At 39.8% G+C, this 14,528-nt stretch overlaps 2 protein-coding genes across 2 annotated transcripts in view; both read left to right on the forward strand.

Annotated features, from left to right (window-relative positions):
• The first annotated feature begins 783 nt into the window (after window positions 1-783).
• Window positions 784-2,913, forward strand: nxnl2 (nucleoredoxin like 2). Its single transcript, XM_075455567.1, has 2 exons — window positions 784-1,386; window positions 2,144-2,913. Exons 1-2 carry the CDS (start codon window positions 1,085-1,087, stop codon window positions 2,310-2,312), a joined length of 471 nt encoding a protein of 156 aa, XP_075311682.1. The 5' UTR covers window positions 784-1,084; the 3' UTR covers window positions 2,313-2,913.
• Window positions 2,914-8,306: 5,393 nt separating this feature from the next.
• The window catches only part of csgalnact1a (chondroitin sulfate N-acetylgalactosaminyltransferase 1a), a 36,302-nt gene continuing 30,080 nt past the window's right edge, over window positions 8,307-14,528 (forward strand). Inside the window, exon 1 of the mRNA XM_075455617.1 lies at window positions 8,307-8,440. The gene's annotated coding sequence lies outside the window, so the exon portion shown is untranslated. The remainder of the gene's footprint in view (window positions 8,441-14,528) is intronic.

Raw genomic sequence — 14,528 nt, forward strand, 5'->3', positions numbered from 1 at the left:
ATATTAGAGGTTAATATGACAAATTAACAATTTTCTTAATTAGCTTGTTTATTAAATTATATATTAAAATGCCAAAATATTAATACAGTGAGTATTATTTTCACTTCAGCCCTCGTAATTTTGATCATTTGATGTATTTTCATAACGAAATATTAACATGTATGTATATTTTTTTCAGTTTCGGGTGTCTTACACAGCTAGGTACATAGAGTAGGAGAGTGGTGTTGTTGGTATATTAATCAACTTTGCATTTGTATGAAACTGCTCAATGTGTTTATCTGCACAGGGATCACAAACGGAAATTAGCTTGTGGCTAAATCTAGCACAAGATATCTCTTCTCTTATGAGGTTAATGTTCTTGTTAATTATGTCAAATACAAATAGGTAAACATACAGATAAATGTCAACACCATGGCAACACACGACATGGTAATAAATAGTTTAAATTGAGTAATGCCCACATTTCTTCTTTGCTGTGGTTTTTCCATGTAATTTCCATACCACTGTCTTTTATGGACCTATTTTTTCCAATAAACTGTTTTAATTGTGTCATTAGATTAATTATTGAACTTTTTTTTAATCAGTTGTATGCATGCATTATATATTATGTTGATTTATTTAATTTTACAAGTACATTTTTTAAATATTTTACAGCCATTAGGAACCTCCGAGTGTGTTTTATATCGATTCAACATCTTTATACAATAAATATTTAAAAGATAAATAAATCCTTTATTGCGCATGCGTTGGTTGGGCTGCCGAAAACCGTTATCCGTCGTCGTGCAGCTGTTGCCGCTGATGCGGAAGACGCTGGTAGCATGCGGCTTTGTCTAAAACGCACGTGGATAATTAACGCAAACACAACACGGTATTCTGGCCTTCTTATTGGTCCGCAGGTGATTATCGGGATTGGCTGTAAGTAGCTTTTGCGGAAGGGTAAACAGTGCGAGAACTATCATTTCTTTTAGCCACAGCAGCTCCTCGGACCGTCGTCGAGGTAATCAAACTGAACCACTATGAGCTAAAGCTAGACTTTGAACGTTCACACCTCTCATGTTGAGGCCTGTTTGAGAGACCAGCAGACATGGTGGAAGTGTTTTCCGGGCGGACTCTCCTGAATAAAGACGGGGATTTCGTCGACCCTGAGGAGGCGCTGAGGAACAAAGTGGTGGGGATCTACTTTTCTGCAGGCTGGTGTCCGCCGTGTCGGGACTTCACCCCCATCCTGTGTGATTTTTACACGGAGCTGGTTGAGGAGAACGACCCTCCCGCTCAGTTTGAGATAGTTTTTGTGTCCTCTGATAAATCAGCCGATGACATGGTTGAGTATTATCATGACATGCACGGAGACTGGCTCGCTCTGCCCTGGACGGATGATTATAAGAAGTGAGTGTCAGGAAAAATATTGCTTTGCGAAGTTTTCTCTTTAACAGTTTCGAATCAATGCGACATTACAGGAGCATTTAGGTGCGTTTACATCCAATTAGGTTTAAACACTGGAGCCTGCCAAGCTTAGAAGGCTCCAGTTTATGTAAGATGCCAAAGGGGTCACCCTGTCGGGGATTAGGTTCAGATGTGGAGCAGACGTCCCTCCTCCGAGTTGAAAGTATTTATTAAAAGTCGCGTTGTCGTTTCCTCTTTTCTATCTTACGTTCTGCTGGTTACTAATGACAAAACTGAATATAAACGTTTGAATTCGCGTACAGATTTGTGTTAGAAATAAAATAATCGTTTTCCTGTTTTTTCAGAAATTCTGTATCAATTTAACAGTCTTAAATTACTGGGTTTTAATGAAGGATTCTCCAGCTGACAGTTTTCTTAAAGAAATATGAAAATAATATATAGATATAGAATATAGAAATAATATAATTTAAAAAAATGCTGAGTCAGAAAACGTTGAATCAACATCATTTGGTTTTGTATTTAATGTGATGAACAGTCGAAAAGCTTAAAAACGCTTGGAAGATGACTTAAAATGATTAGCTGATGATCCAAAAAGTTGCAACCTTAACACAGATGCAGCATTTTAATTCTGTCGTTCCATATGTTGAATATATGGATGGTATTGAGTAGATGCCAATGCCAAGTGGAAGAAGACTCCTTTCCTTCCAAGCTCAATTCTGCTTCTCTTTTCTTTTTCCAGTGAGTTGAAACAGCGCTACAAAATCACAGCAGTTCCCAAACTGGTGATCGTGAAGGAGAACGGCGACGTGATCACCGACAAGGGCAGGAAACAGATCCGAGACCGAGGCTTGGCCTGCTTCAGGTCCTGGCTGGATGCCGCGGAGATCTTTCAGAACTTCAAGGGCTAAAAAACGAGCATGAACCCGACAAAGGAGAGCTGAGCAAAGCCTCTAAAATGATTCTATACTTGCTTCCGTTTGAGTCTGAAGGATTGCAGAATAATTAGTAATTCATCATTTATAATTTATTTATTATTTTCCATGAATTCATTATTTTTTTTTTCCTTTGAGAGATTGGATGTTTTATCCCCTTAAACTGAAGCATTCTGAGGGGGCAAAAAAAAGTCTAACTTTGGTTCAGCTGCTGACAAGTCATGGGCCTATGACACACTTGTAAAGAGACACCTAAGAAACTGCTTTAGTTGCAGACATTTCCTAAACATCCTATGCATTTAAGAAAAAATCTCAGGCATATTCATTAGGGAAAGTGTGTGTTTAGTGTGATTAACAGCTGCTGTAGTTTCTCAGGTTATTTTAAAGAGCCTTGATTTATGTTCCATAGAAGCCAGTGCACCAGATGAACATTCAGCTACACCACCATCCCCATATTAAATAGATGCTTTTGTATATTACCAAAAAAAAAAGGCTTGTAGTAATATTTGGAGCTGCCTGTATATTTTTATATTTTTGTTTTTTATGACTTGGTAATAAAAAAGAAGTCTAAACATTTTGCTGTGATTTTTTTTTTTTTTTTTTTTTTTTTTTTTTTTTTTTTACTGGATTTATCATGTGTTTTTGTGTCAAGAAGAACAAACAAACTGATTCCCTTTTGGTCTCATTAAATGGCAGAAATCCCACAGGATGCGTTTCAAGTATGCTGGCACATTGACATCCATCGGCCTAATTGCCTGTTTTCCTTGTTTGTGCTGACACTGCTATTCTCAGTTAGAACAATTAACATCCAAACGACGTGATGACTTTATGCCTCTGCACAGGCTGGTCCCTCCAGCTGTGTCCGCTTTGAAAGTCTTCAAAGAATTCACGGCCATTAATTCGCTGATGCTTCGTTGAGGAAAATATATTTGGAGGAGGACGGCGCTTATCCACGAGTCGGACCAAGCGCGTTCGTGCTGCCCTACATCACGGGGCCTGTCTCTGAGGACTGTGTAGTAAAAAGAGCCTGCTTAGATCTTACTGGGTAAAATGATGAAACTCCTTGAAGTAAAGTAAGTGCAAGACTCAAATTGGCATGTTGGAAAGACCGTTGACAAACCCACACACATCTGCTGCACTTCAAAGTGAAGTTAGGTGTTATGGCATCCAGTAGAACCTTTTTAAGTTTATCCAGTTTACATCATCATTTCTCTGAGGCAAGTCTGTGGGAGTTGCAGTTCTGCGGTCTGCCTTGTGGGGGCACTGTGGTGCCATGTATGAAAAAACGTTTATGATCTTGCATTTGCACAATCGCCCCTGAGGTGAGCAGAGTGTGAATGTTTTTAACTAGATTCGTAGGGACAAGCTAAAGAAATCTACTGTAAAGTAAACTTCCCTCACAAATGTGTTCTAATTTTGCTTTCACTGTGCAGACTCTGGTATGTAAACACTTGTTTTCATATGTATCTGCTGGTGCATTACCTTTTCAGTAAAGTGTAAGGTATCTTGTATCCATTAGTTGATTCATCAAAGAATAATTAGAGCTGATGACCACTAAAGGAAGCAGTGTGATATAGTTACACTGTCTTTGGGATGTGTTACAGTCCCGTGAGGGAGAGGGCAATGAGATAACAGCAAACGCATAAAATGCAACTCGTTTATTCTTTTACAAAATGTATATGCAAGCTGACATAAGATGAGAAGGAAAATGCACACTGAATCATTTATGAGATGTAGTTACTCAAATATTGCGTTAACTTGTGGCAGTGACTCTCAAATACTATGCTAAAAATATAGTTTTGAGGTTCTTGCACTTCGTTCTTCTACCCCAAGCTCATCAATACATATTGTACATTTTACTTCACTACAACATGTTGTGAAAATAATAAATATTATTTCAAAGGTATTTGATACATCACACAACAGAGGTGAGTACATACCACTGGGTTTTGTTGCCTAATTAAGTCTCCAATAAGTTACTGGATTACTTCTAAGTGGCACATGTGGGTATTTGTTATTAAAAACCTAGTTTGGACTCAAAGCAAATAAATTATGTTTTTATTCTATGTGGTTTAAATCTTTCTTTCTTTTCTCAGCATGTTCACCTAAATATTCTAAGACAGTTTCGGTGTTTGACGGATGCAGTTTTCACTTCTTCAAACTCTTGTGTGGTTTTGGCAGCGTCCTTTCGATCATTATCAAACCGGAATAATTCCTTCACGGACACGCCTCAGACTTGCAGACATGGAGTCATCTTGTCAGCCAGTATTACAGCATATAAATGGGTATAAAAATGATGCAAGCTATAACTGTCCTTTCTCAAATGTTGGCTCTTCATTGTTCTCCATTCTTCACTCTGTAAAGTACAAACGATGAATGGTTTATGCGCCTCTGAGCTAGCAGTGGCGGTAGCTGAGAAGCCAAATTGACATGTGTTCACTTCACCAACTCCACAGGGTCGGCAGACTATTTGAAGGCAACATACACACATATGCACCGCTCGAAAAAATAAAGGGAACACCTAAACACCCAATCACACTTCTGTGAAACCAACCTGTCCCAGTTAGGAAGCAACACTGATTGGGAATCAATTTCACCTGCTGTTGTGCAGATGGAACAGACAACAGGTGGAAATGAGAGGCAATTAGCAAGACAACCCCTATAAAGGAGTGTTTCTGCAGGGGGTGACCACAGACCATTTTTTTTTTTTCTGTTCTTATCCTTTCTGGTTGATGTTTTGGTCACTTTTGCAGTTTGTCATTGCACTCACCCTTAGAGGTGATCACGATGCGGTGTCTACAACCCACAGAAGTTCCATTGTGAGACCATATAATGGTGCAGTGGGCCCTGGGGTCCTTCTGCTGCATGACAATGCTAGGCCTCATGTGTCTGAATGTCAGCAGTTCCTGCATGATGAACGCATTGATGGTATGGACCGGCCTGCCCGTTCCCCAGACCTGAATCCAATCCAGCCCATCTGGGACATTATGTCTCGTTCCATCCACCAACGCCAGGTTGCACCACAGACTGTCCGGGAGTTGACTGATGCTTTAATCCAGGTCTGGGAGGATATCCCTCAGGAAAACATCCGCCGCATAATCAGGAGCATGCCCAGGCGTTGTAGGGAGGTCATACAGGCATGTGGAGGCCACACACACTACTGAGCCTCATTTGACTTGTCTTGAGGAATTTCCACTGAAGTTGGATCAGCCTGTAATGTGATTTTCCACTTTTATTTTGAGTATGATTCCAAATCCAGACCTCCATGGAATAATAATTTTGATTTACATTGATCATTTTTGTTCTCAACGCATTTCATTATGTAATGAATAACAATTTTCAACTGGAATATTTCATTCATTGAGATCTAGTTAGTGTTCCCTTTATAATTTTTTGAGCAGTGTATTTGTGCAACTTTCCTGATTAAGACAACGTATTGACTTTCATTTATCCTATACGTCCTTACCTAGTCTAAACTCTAATCTTAACACTTTCCAGTTCCGGTTTAACCCTTATTTTACCGTAACTCTGGTTCACATTGTAGCCTTAATTCCTAAATTAATCCAGCAAGGTCAGTCAGCAGTGTTGTATCTAAGTAGAACTACAGTTACAGCTCGACTTGGCCATTTTAACTGGACCACTGTGCATGTATACATGTGCATACACGTTTTTCCAATGCTGTGGACTATGTGAGGAAAACGTTCATGAGATTCTGCTGCCTCCAACTTTCTCTGTGGGAGATCATGATACATGCAAGTTTGGCCAAATTCACTGCACAGATGTCTTTAAGCTACTTGAATGGTGCTCTTTCTCAGATGACACCACAGAGCGGCAGTCTGGAAATGCTTTAAGCAACTGTAGTTTGCTCTCAAACTGTAGTTTGTGAGCCTTCTGACAAAATAACAGAAATGGTGAATAAGAGCGTCTTCTCCAGGAATTCAGCATTGTATTAATCAAATTGTATAAGTAGCACGGTGCTTGAGATGTCATTTTAGTGCGAGCACTATGTCAGCTCTGATTTGTGGTAATGAGGATTCCTCTATATTCCCTGATTACAGGCGCACCTCTGCTTTGAATGGTAACTGGTCATAAATCTTCCCATGATGCTTATCTCTGTAAAGTTTGGTAATCGGATTCATAATTTCCTGTCTTTCGTCTTCATGTGCAACCTCACTGGAGACGGGCAGAGACACTGGCCATAGGTCCAAAATTGAGACCGTTCTGGTGTTCACAATATATATATATATATATATATATATATATATTTTTTTTTTCTAATCATTGTCATGCAGTTTAGCTCAAAGGTAATCACAGGTGTGCTCAGTTTAGCTTTGATAACATGTCTCTGGGTTTGAGTGCTTCATTTTCCAATATAGTGCAGAAGCTCTCTGTTTGTCAACTTAAAAGTGATGCAGTGGTTGATAGGTGATACAAATGTAATGCATTACCTTTTCTTTTTGTTTTTTTAATCTTAGATAAAGTGAGATTGCTCAGGGGCGTGGCCATTGCTTAAATTGGGATATGATTGGATGGCGCCTTCACCGTATTCTGAATAAAGCCAGCCTGCATGTGCGTACTTCCAGAGAATGTCTAATGTAGACGGGCTCTGGTACTTCTTAAAGTGCGTTACAAATTCTGAATGCAGAACCTGATTACAAGTAAAATGAGCACTTCTCCTCCACCTAAGTGAAGTTTTGCCTACCACCTGCAGCCTGACGAGGACCCCCGGGAACCCCTCAGCTCCCTTTAGATTAAGATGTCGCCTTCACATTTAGACTTCTTGTTGGCTTTTACAAATGAAAGGCAGTAGTGTTTCCTGCTGCTGCAACGATGTCTTGAGTTAGTCCGCTAACAAGGCTGTCTTTATGTGAAAGCAAGAAGGGAGGGACGTGGAGAGCAGGGTGGACCGGCGAACCTGCACTGAGAGAGTCCCGTCATCAAGTTCAGCATTTTAAAAAAAGGGAACTTCCGCTCATAGCCTTCAAAATAATACTCGAATGTGTCCCTAATCGTATGTGAGCCATAGTATGGCTGTTAAAGCGTGAAAACAAAGCAAAATTAGTAAAAAATGTGAGCATTCACTCAATATCATGTTGTTGTTTTTTTTCAATTTTATTTCATCATCAATGCAACAAAAAAATTTGAGCCATGATGCGGAGAACAGCCATACCATGTTGTGTTGCTTACATTTTTTATTTTTAAATATAAAATGACCAACTCATGTTTCAGAGTTTCAGCTCCTGTTGTGTGACACAAGTAGCTCATTAACTGTGGCACGCTTTGTTGAGCTGATGCCCTCCTCTTCTTCTCCTGACCACAGCTCAAGGTGCCCCATCAGTCGGTTAAACTCATTTCATTTCCTCTGGTCGTCCTGTTCTCTTCCATTTGTTCAGTCCTGCTCTTAAACAGGTTACAGTCGTAGGATAACCCGCTGTTGGTTAAGCTTTACATATTGTGATTTCCAAACTATCATATGAGGCTCGTTTGTTTATTGTGAGCTTTTTTTATTTATTTATAGCCATTTTCATTCAGTTTTTAGTGATTTGCAGTTGATTCATCTGCTGTAACATAACATTTACCAGTTTGAGATGAAGTCTATCTTCAGTAATCATTTGTAAAAGGTGTGCCTTGCTTTTGTAAATGGTGTGTGTGCCCTCAAAAAAGAATCAGAACCACTGACATCCGAATGAAGAAGCTGAAGCTGTTGCAGCACAGGACACAACTTATCCAAATACGCCGGTCACATCCAGCCTCACCTGAACATAATTGCAATTAAACGAAGTTCAAGGCATCATTGAACCAACTCTGTGCTTTAATATATCTTCTGTCTCGAGGTCCAGGGCTGAAACCATTCAGAGCTGCACCCGGCCTAACGGCCCTTGATTTCAGATTTCTTGCCAGTTTATTTTGAAGTCCGCTGCTCTCATGTTCCGGTGCAGGTCTGACTTCACGTTTCTCCGCTGCACAGACGCTCACACCCGCTTCTTGACTTCCCAGGACTCGACTCTAGACCGATGCAGGGCTGCAGGATGAGCCCGCCGCGCCGGGACCAAACAAAAAGCTGCTCTCAGGACGGACGGAACCAGTGACTGGGGAAAGGAAAGGTAAGTTTGATGGCGAGGCATGTTCACGCTGCTTAACTACGTGTACAGACTGTAGACAGCTGTAATGTAAAATAACAGTGACATCTTCATCATGTGCCTGTGAGTGTGGCTATTATGTCCATCCTCATAAAAACTTCAGGTTTATAGTTGGAAGACATGTCCTAGTTTTTGTGCTCAATCAGGGAAATTAAACAGTAATTAAATCAAGGGCTCCTCACTACCAACGCAGACCTAAGTCCATACACACTTTTCTCAACTACAAATTAAACTGTAAATGTTAAATGTCACTGGAAACTCAAATCACACGGAGGAATTAAATCATTGCCCCCAACAATTTCTGGTGAGTAGAGCCAGAAGATAAAATGACATGCAGTCAATTTTAAGTGCGTGCTTCTTTTCAACAGTGCTCCTCTCCATCTCACTCCAACACACAAGAATACAGCATACTTTGCAAGCTGGGGGTTTTATCAGGAAAATTGCTCTAATCCTGCTTAGTGCTCTCACTAACAAGCACCTAGCATCCTGAAATATTTGGTTTGCAAGCAGGCAGGGTTGTTTTTCTCATATTGGAAGAACGGAAGTGGAGATTATATGGTATTTGGGGTTGTTTAGTGAGCAGAGAGCAGAAACACTGAAGCAGTGTACACATGGTTTATTCTAATGGGAAATTACCGTGTCTGTATGTGAAATTGAGGATGTAATACATTACATAAATGTGCTTCCTCTGCCCTGAAGATAAAGTTGCTCCATTTGAAGTCCCCTGAATGTGTGAGTGCCATAAGCATGTGTTTTGGGCTTGTTGTGAGTCTGGGAATGTTTGTATTGTCGTGTTCTCTTGTCTTGCAGACTGTGTGCGTTCTCATGTTTCACAGATCAGATCACCGCGTCGTAATGGAAACCTAACCAGTGACATTTCGACTGATGTGACCTCTCTGCAGGAAATTTGCATGTTATTCCTGATTTTAAAATGTGACCTTGCTTGTTTTGCTGATGCCAGTTTATTAAAATCTATTGAATTAAGTGGAGATCCTATCAGTTGCTCTCTGTGGTGTATTGCCTCCAGGGGCCTACAGGTTCACTATAGTAACAGTTTCCAAAAACCTGTTGTAACCTCTAAACACTAAACCGCTATTGCATGCTACAGTTGGGTAATGCAGCAGCACAGCCTCAAGTTGATGTCTGTTGGAAGGTTTACAGGACGGGGAGAACAGGGAAGTAAAGAGCTTGCCGAACATACCCATGCAATATTCCACTGGACTGCTCAAGTGGCATGAGTTGCAGGTTGATGGCTGAGGTGAACAGATTTGTTGACACACCGAATTTATTTATCTTGTGTCAACTTTTCTTGTTTGCTCTCTTGCCGCCTCTTTTATCGGCTATTCATAACTTTCCGCTGGTAAAACACTGTCAATGACTAAGAAGTACATGACACAGGGAGTGCCTCACTGTGCAAACTGAGATTTATCATTCTGCACCATAATTATGCAGACTTGAGCTGTGTCCTATCAGAACTGGGTTGTGGCTTGTCATTTGGGTCTTTATGACTGAGTTAGGGCCCCTTTCAGCTACATGTACTGTATATTTGGCACATTTTTGAACTGGATGATAGCTGGGATTTTGGTATTGATTTTATGAGATGGATCAATCGTTGGCGTGTCAGAAATAGTTTTGGATCTCTACAGGCATCAAAATCAATGTTTGTGTTTGTGTGTTTTAAGCTGTGCTCATTTCAGAGCGACTTATTTACACTGGCTGAAATGTAATTTTATTTCCATTACTCAAATGATACTGGATATTTGAGGAAGACACAACAATTAATATTTGAATATAATGTTCAAGTTCAGGTTTTGTGGTTAGTATCACAGATCTGTTTCGTTCTAACTCCTGGGGGTAGTAGCTGTCTCTTTAGCTGTTAAGTGCTTCACTTTGAAATGTACTTTAAAGCTTTTGAACTGGTCTAAAAAGCCTTAAAGGCAAATTTGTGAATTGTGATTTTGGACTATACGAAGAAGATGTACTTGATGTGACTTTCCAATTAAAACTGCCACTTTCTGCTTAAAACAACACAAACTCAAAGATGCTTAAAAGCTTTACAGAGCCAAGAGAAGCTGCGTAAGTACAATTCTTTGTTAGCTTGTCTCCAATGGTGCTTCTTCTGCTGCTGCCACTCTGAGCCATCCTGAAATTTGTACGAGCTAAAGACCAGTATTTACATCATTTCACGTGGCAGGGTGATCACAAGAGAATCCTTCTTTCCAGGCTCCAAGCTATCTGTTTTTGGCTGCAGCGTGTAAGTTTGGACCAATCAGCATCCTGTATTGATAGCTATGGGTGGGTTCTGGTGTGACAACAATAAACAGTGGCAGCTCCCATTTACCAGCTGGTTCCATGTGTTTCTGCCTGGTTCAGCCGAGTGCTCGAAGTTCACTTAAGACTTTATTAGATGGCTTTCTTCGTGCAGTCAAGGGGTTTTTTTTTTTTTGTTTTTTTTTGTAATTTTTTTTTTTTTTTTCAAAGGATAGGAGTGGAGCATTTAATTGTTTCATGCAAACTGATTTGGCAAACTTTGGGCTACACAATTGACAGCTGATTTCCCCATTATTTGCAGCCAAAAAGAAAGGAGCTCTTAAATTTTGCACTTGATTTGGAGGTGACAGTTGCTGCTGGGTGGTGGCGCAGGTGTTGCACTTATTTGAAGTGGAGGGGGAGACTCTGTTTATTCCATCGGTGTAAATTCATTTGCAGTTCCAAAAGAACATTGTTAACACAAGATGTTGACCACGAAGACTCATTATTCTTAATTTAATGGAGGGAACTCCAAGATGAGTCTGAAGCTAAAACTGGAAAAGCGTCCCGCAATATCTACAGCACCAAAACGTCTTGCAGCTCTTCATGTTTTGTTCCACGTTTTTATTTATTTATTTTTTATTATTTTCTGTCAATGTACCATAGCTCAAATAACTGGGATGTTATTTACCACATTTACCACCACAGTGCAGAGAAATATGACGTTCCCAAATGTCTCATCGGCGGGCTTATATTCCAGCAGCAACGTCACCGAAAAATGTAAAACAATCCCTGAACAGAAATGGGAATGCTTATAATGTTTATTCTTTTTCCCGCCGTTCAGCACAACTTCTAAAGTAGTGTACAGGATTCCACTTGTGTGTGTGTGTGTGTGTGTGTGCAACATGTTTTGTGTGTTTAGTAAAGGAGGCAGGACCTAGCAGCCAGTAATTCAGGAAAAGGATATATTCATGTGATATGCAATTACGGTGTCTATTACATCACAAACAATGTTTTCCTAACCTTAAGCAAATAGTCTTTTTTAATGCCATTTTAAAGTGTCTGTGCAGTTTTTTTTTGTTTGTTTTTTTTTCATGTAAAGCAGCAGGAAAAGGCAATGGAAAATGTATTTTGGGATGCATATCAGTAAAAAAATGTTTGACCTTCATGTTTTACTGTGTTGGCTTTTCACATGCCTTCATTTCCTAGATGACACAGCTGTTTACAGGTGTCCCAGCTGTGGACAGAGGCTAAAGCAGCGCATCATTTGCAGGTTTACTGTAATCAGAGCCAGTAAAGTGAGCTGAAGGGTCACACCTGTACAGTATGAGTGTACGATATGAATGGAGTTAATGTTTATGCTCATTATCTTTTGTTTGTTATATGTCAGTGTAGCAAAATATACATTTTACAGCAATAACAAATGGGGGGAAGAAAAAAAAAAGATTTTCTTACATTAAATAAACATGTACTTCTTTTATTTAAGAAAAAACATTCATTCCGTAGTTGGCTGCATTCTCTGCTGCAATGACCCATTTCCTCCCAGGGACCATTAAAGTTTAATCAGCTACAGTCTGTCCTTACTGTGAAGACGTTGAACACTTTGAGGACCAGGAGAGAAAGGGAGATGGTTGGAGGGGTTTGGATTCCGTATGTTAACTGCACACACTCGCAGTAATGTAGAGGAGTGTAGTGGATGTTTTTAAGGGCCTTCCAGATGGCATGTTGAGAAGAAGGTTCCGGGGAAACCGGCTCCTAATGAATGAGAGGGAGAATCACCTGAGGGGTACAAGAGACATCAAAAGAAACTTTTCTCTTGCTTTCCCCTCCTACATGCTAACTTTATACTGACTTGTCTCTGCTCTTCATTTTCTCCTCGCACCATGTATCTCATCTGCTCTCTTAATCGTTCCCATTTATTGATCTGTGGATCGCTGACGTTCCTACCAGCCTCCTTTTCCTTCTCCTTTTTAAATCCTATCAATTAACCTCTCATCTCCTCTCCTCTTGAGAGGAAATTCTTCTTTTTTTTTTTTCAGAGAGATAGCCCGAGGGCATGTTCAGACAGAGCTGTCTTAGAGGAAACTCTGACACTTACTGAGGCGAACAGGCACACAAACATGTTAACATCCTTGACCTGTAACAAATACACAACTCACAAGGGGCTACAGAGAGACAGAGACAGACAGTGTGCAGCGAGGCTGAAACATGCATAATCCTGCGGTTTATTGGGTTGTTTGTAATGATCACAGTGGACGTGTATGGGAGGAGAGGGATGAGGGAAGAAGGGGGATGTTTAAAAGATTAATGCACCCGCATATAGACATGTGAGCACTTTTAATGTGAAACTATGAGATTAAAGGGAAAACAGACTTGGCTTTTCTTCTTTTTTCTTTTTTGCCTCAAAGGATAATAACACTCGTTTTGAACTGTCAACCCTTTTGTACAGTACATGTTGAAGTTGTGGCGCTCTGGTCTGAACTGCTGCTGCAAATATTTAAGTGAGCAGATGAATTCATTACCAAAAAGGCCGAAAGTTGAAGATGCAACGTGTTTTGCCAGCATTTTAAGCAATAGTAGCGTTTTGTCCTTTTCTGCACAATTTCTTCTGAAAATTATATAAAGTAAAGGCGCATAATGCCAAAGTTTGAGCATCCAATAAGATATGAGTTGTCAAAGAACTTTTACCAAGAACTTTGGATTGTTCACTGTCGTTATTACAAAGTGCCATGTAACATAAATGTAAAATCTCAATCTGGCTCTTTTTCGCCACAATAAGCTGACTAGCACTCTGAAAATTGAAACAACTGATGGCCACAAAGCATGTGGAAGACTATGAGAAAATGGTAGCAGGGAGCTTTCAGGAAATCATTTCCTCAGGTCATTATGTAATTAGGAAATGGCAGTTAACAGCATTAGTGGAGGTCTATCATGAAAAAAAAGACTGAGGTTTGCTAAGGAACGTCTAAACAAGCCTAATGCATTTTGGAGACAAGGTTTTTTTAGAACTATCTATATGTGTTTGGGCGAGTGTTTAGCATTGATAAATGTTGCACACAACAGCTTGAGCTAATTTGTAATTCTCATCCCCGGATGGGCCTTTTAAGCCACAAAAAACTCAACTTAAAATACATAAATGTCAGTTTAAAATACAGTCACAAACACACAATAAATGCATGAAAACATTCAAAACAAGGGAGCCCGACATTGAATGACACAATAGACAAGTAAACTACATTAAAGTAACATCATAAATGGGGAAGTGACAGGTCAATGCGGGGATGACTGTTATGTTTTCATTATTCAGACCTAAAGGGGAAGTTATGATACATTTTAGTCAGGCGTGTAGTGTTCTCCATGACTCAGGAGGAATCCTCTGTGATGACTTCACCAAGAATCCATCCAACATGTCTTTCAGAAGGCATGAGTTACAACATGTTGGAGTGTAGGAATTTGACAGATTTTCTGTTTTGATTGTGTGGGAAAAACAAATACATGTCAGCATTATGTTCAGTGCAGGACTCGGTATTCTTCAAGTGTGACAATACAAAATATCAGGTTGTTATAATCTGGATTTATAGTCGTTAGATATACATATAGATTTATACAGCAGGGTCTTAAGCTATGTCACTATAAATCCAACTCTACTGTCTCATAAGCATAAGCAAATTCTGAACCACTTCTGTAGTAATCTTTCTCAAGCCCCAATTATTGTCTTCTAAAGATTTTCTTTTCTTTGAATATGAAGTAGATTATATAAGGAAACAGTGTAATGGGGGAAGTAGAAACATAGGCACAATCA

The sequence above is a fragment of the Odontesthes bonariensis genome, chromosome 22 (assembly GCF_027942865.1).
Source record: "Odontesthes bonariensis isolate fOdoBon6 chromosome 22, fOdoBon6.hap1, whole genome shotgun sequence".
Classification (NCBI taxonomy): Eukaryota; Metazoa; Chordata; class Actinopteri; order Atheriniformes; family Atherinopsidae; genus Odontesthes; species Odontesthes bonariensis.

What these genes read in the sequence shown, in the direction of transcription:
- nxnl2 (XM_075455567.1), top strand. Translation starts at nt 1,085, where the DNA reads ATGGTGGAAGTGTTTTCCGGGCGGACTCTCCTGAATAAAGACGGGGAT. An exon ending in TGGACGGATGATTATAAGAA is followed by an intron (nt 1,387 to 2,143) that starts GTGAGTGTCAGG and finishes TTCTTTTTCCAG; the next exon opens with TGAGTTGAAACAGCGCTACA.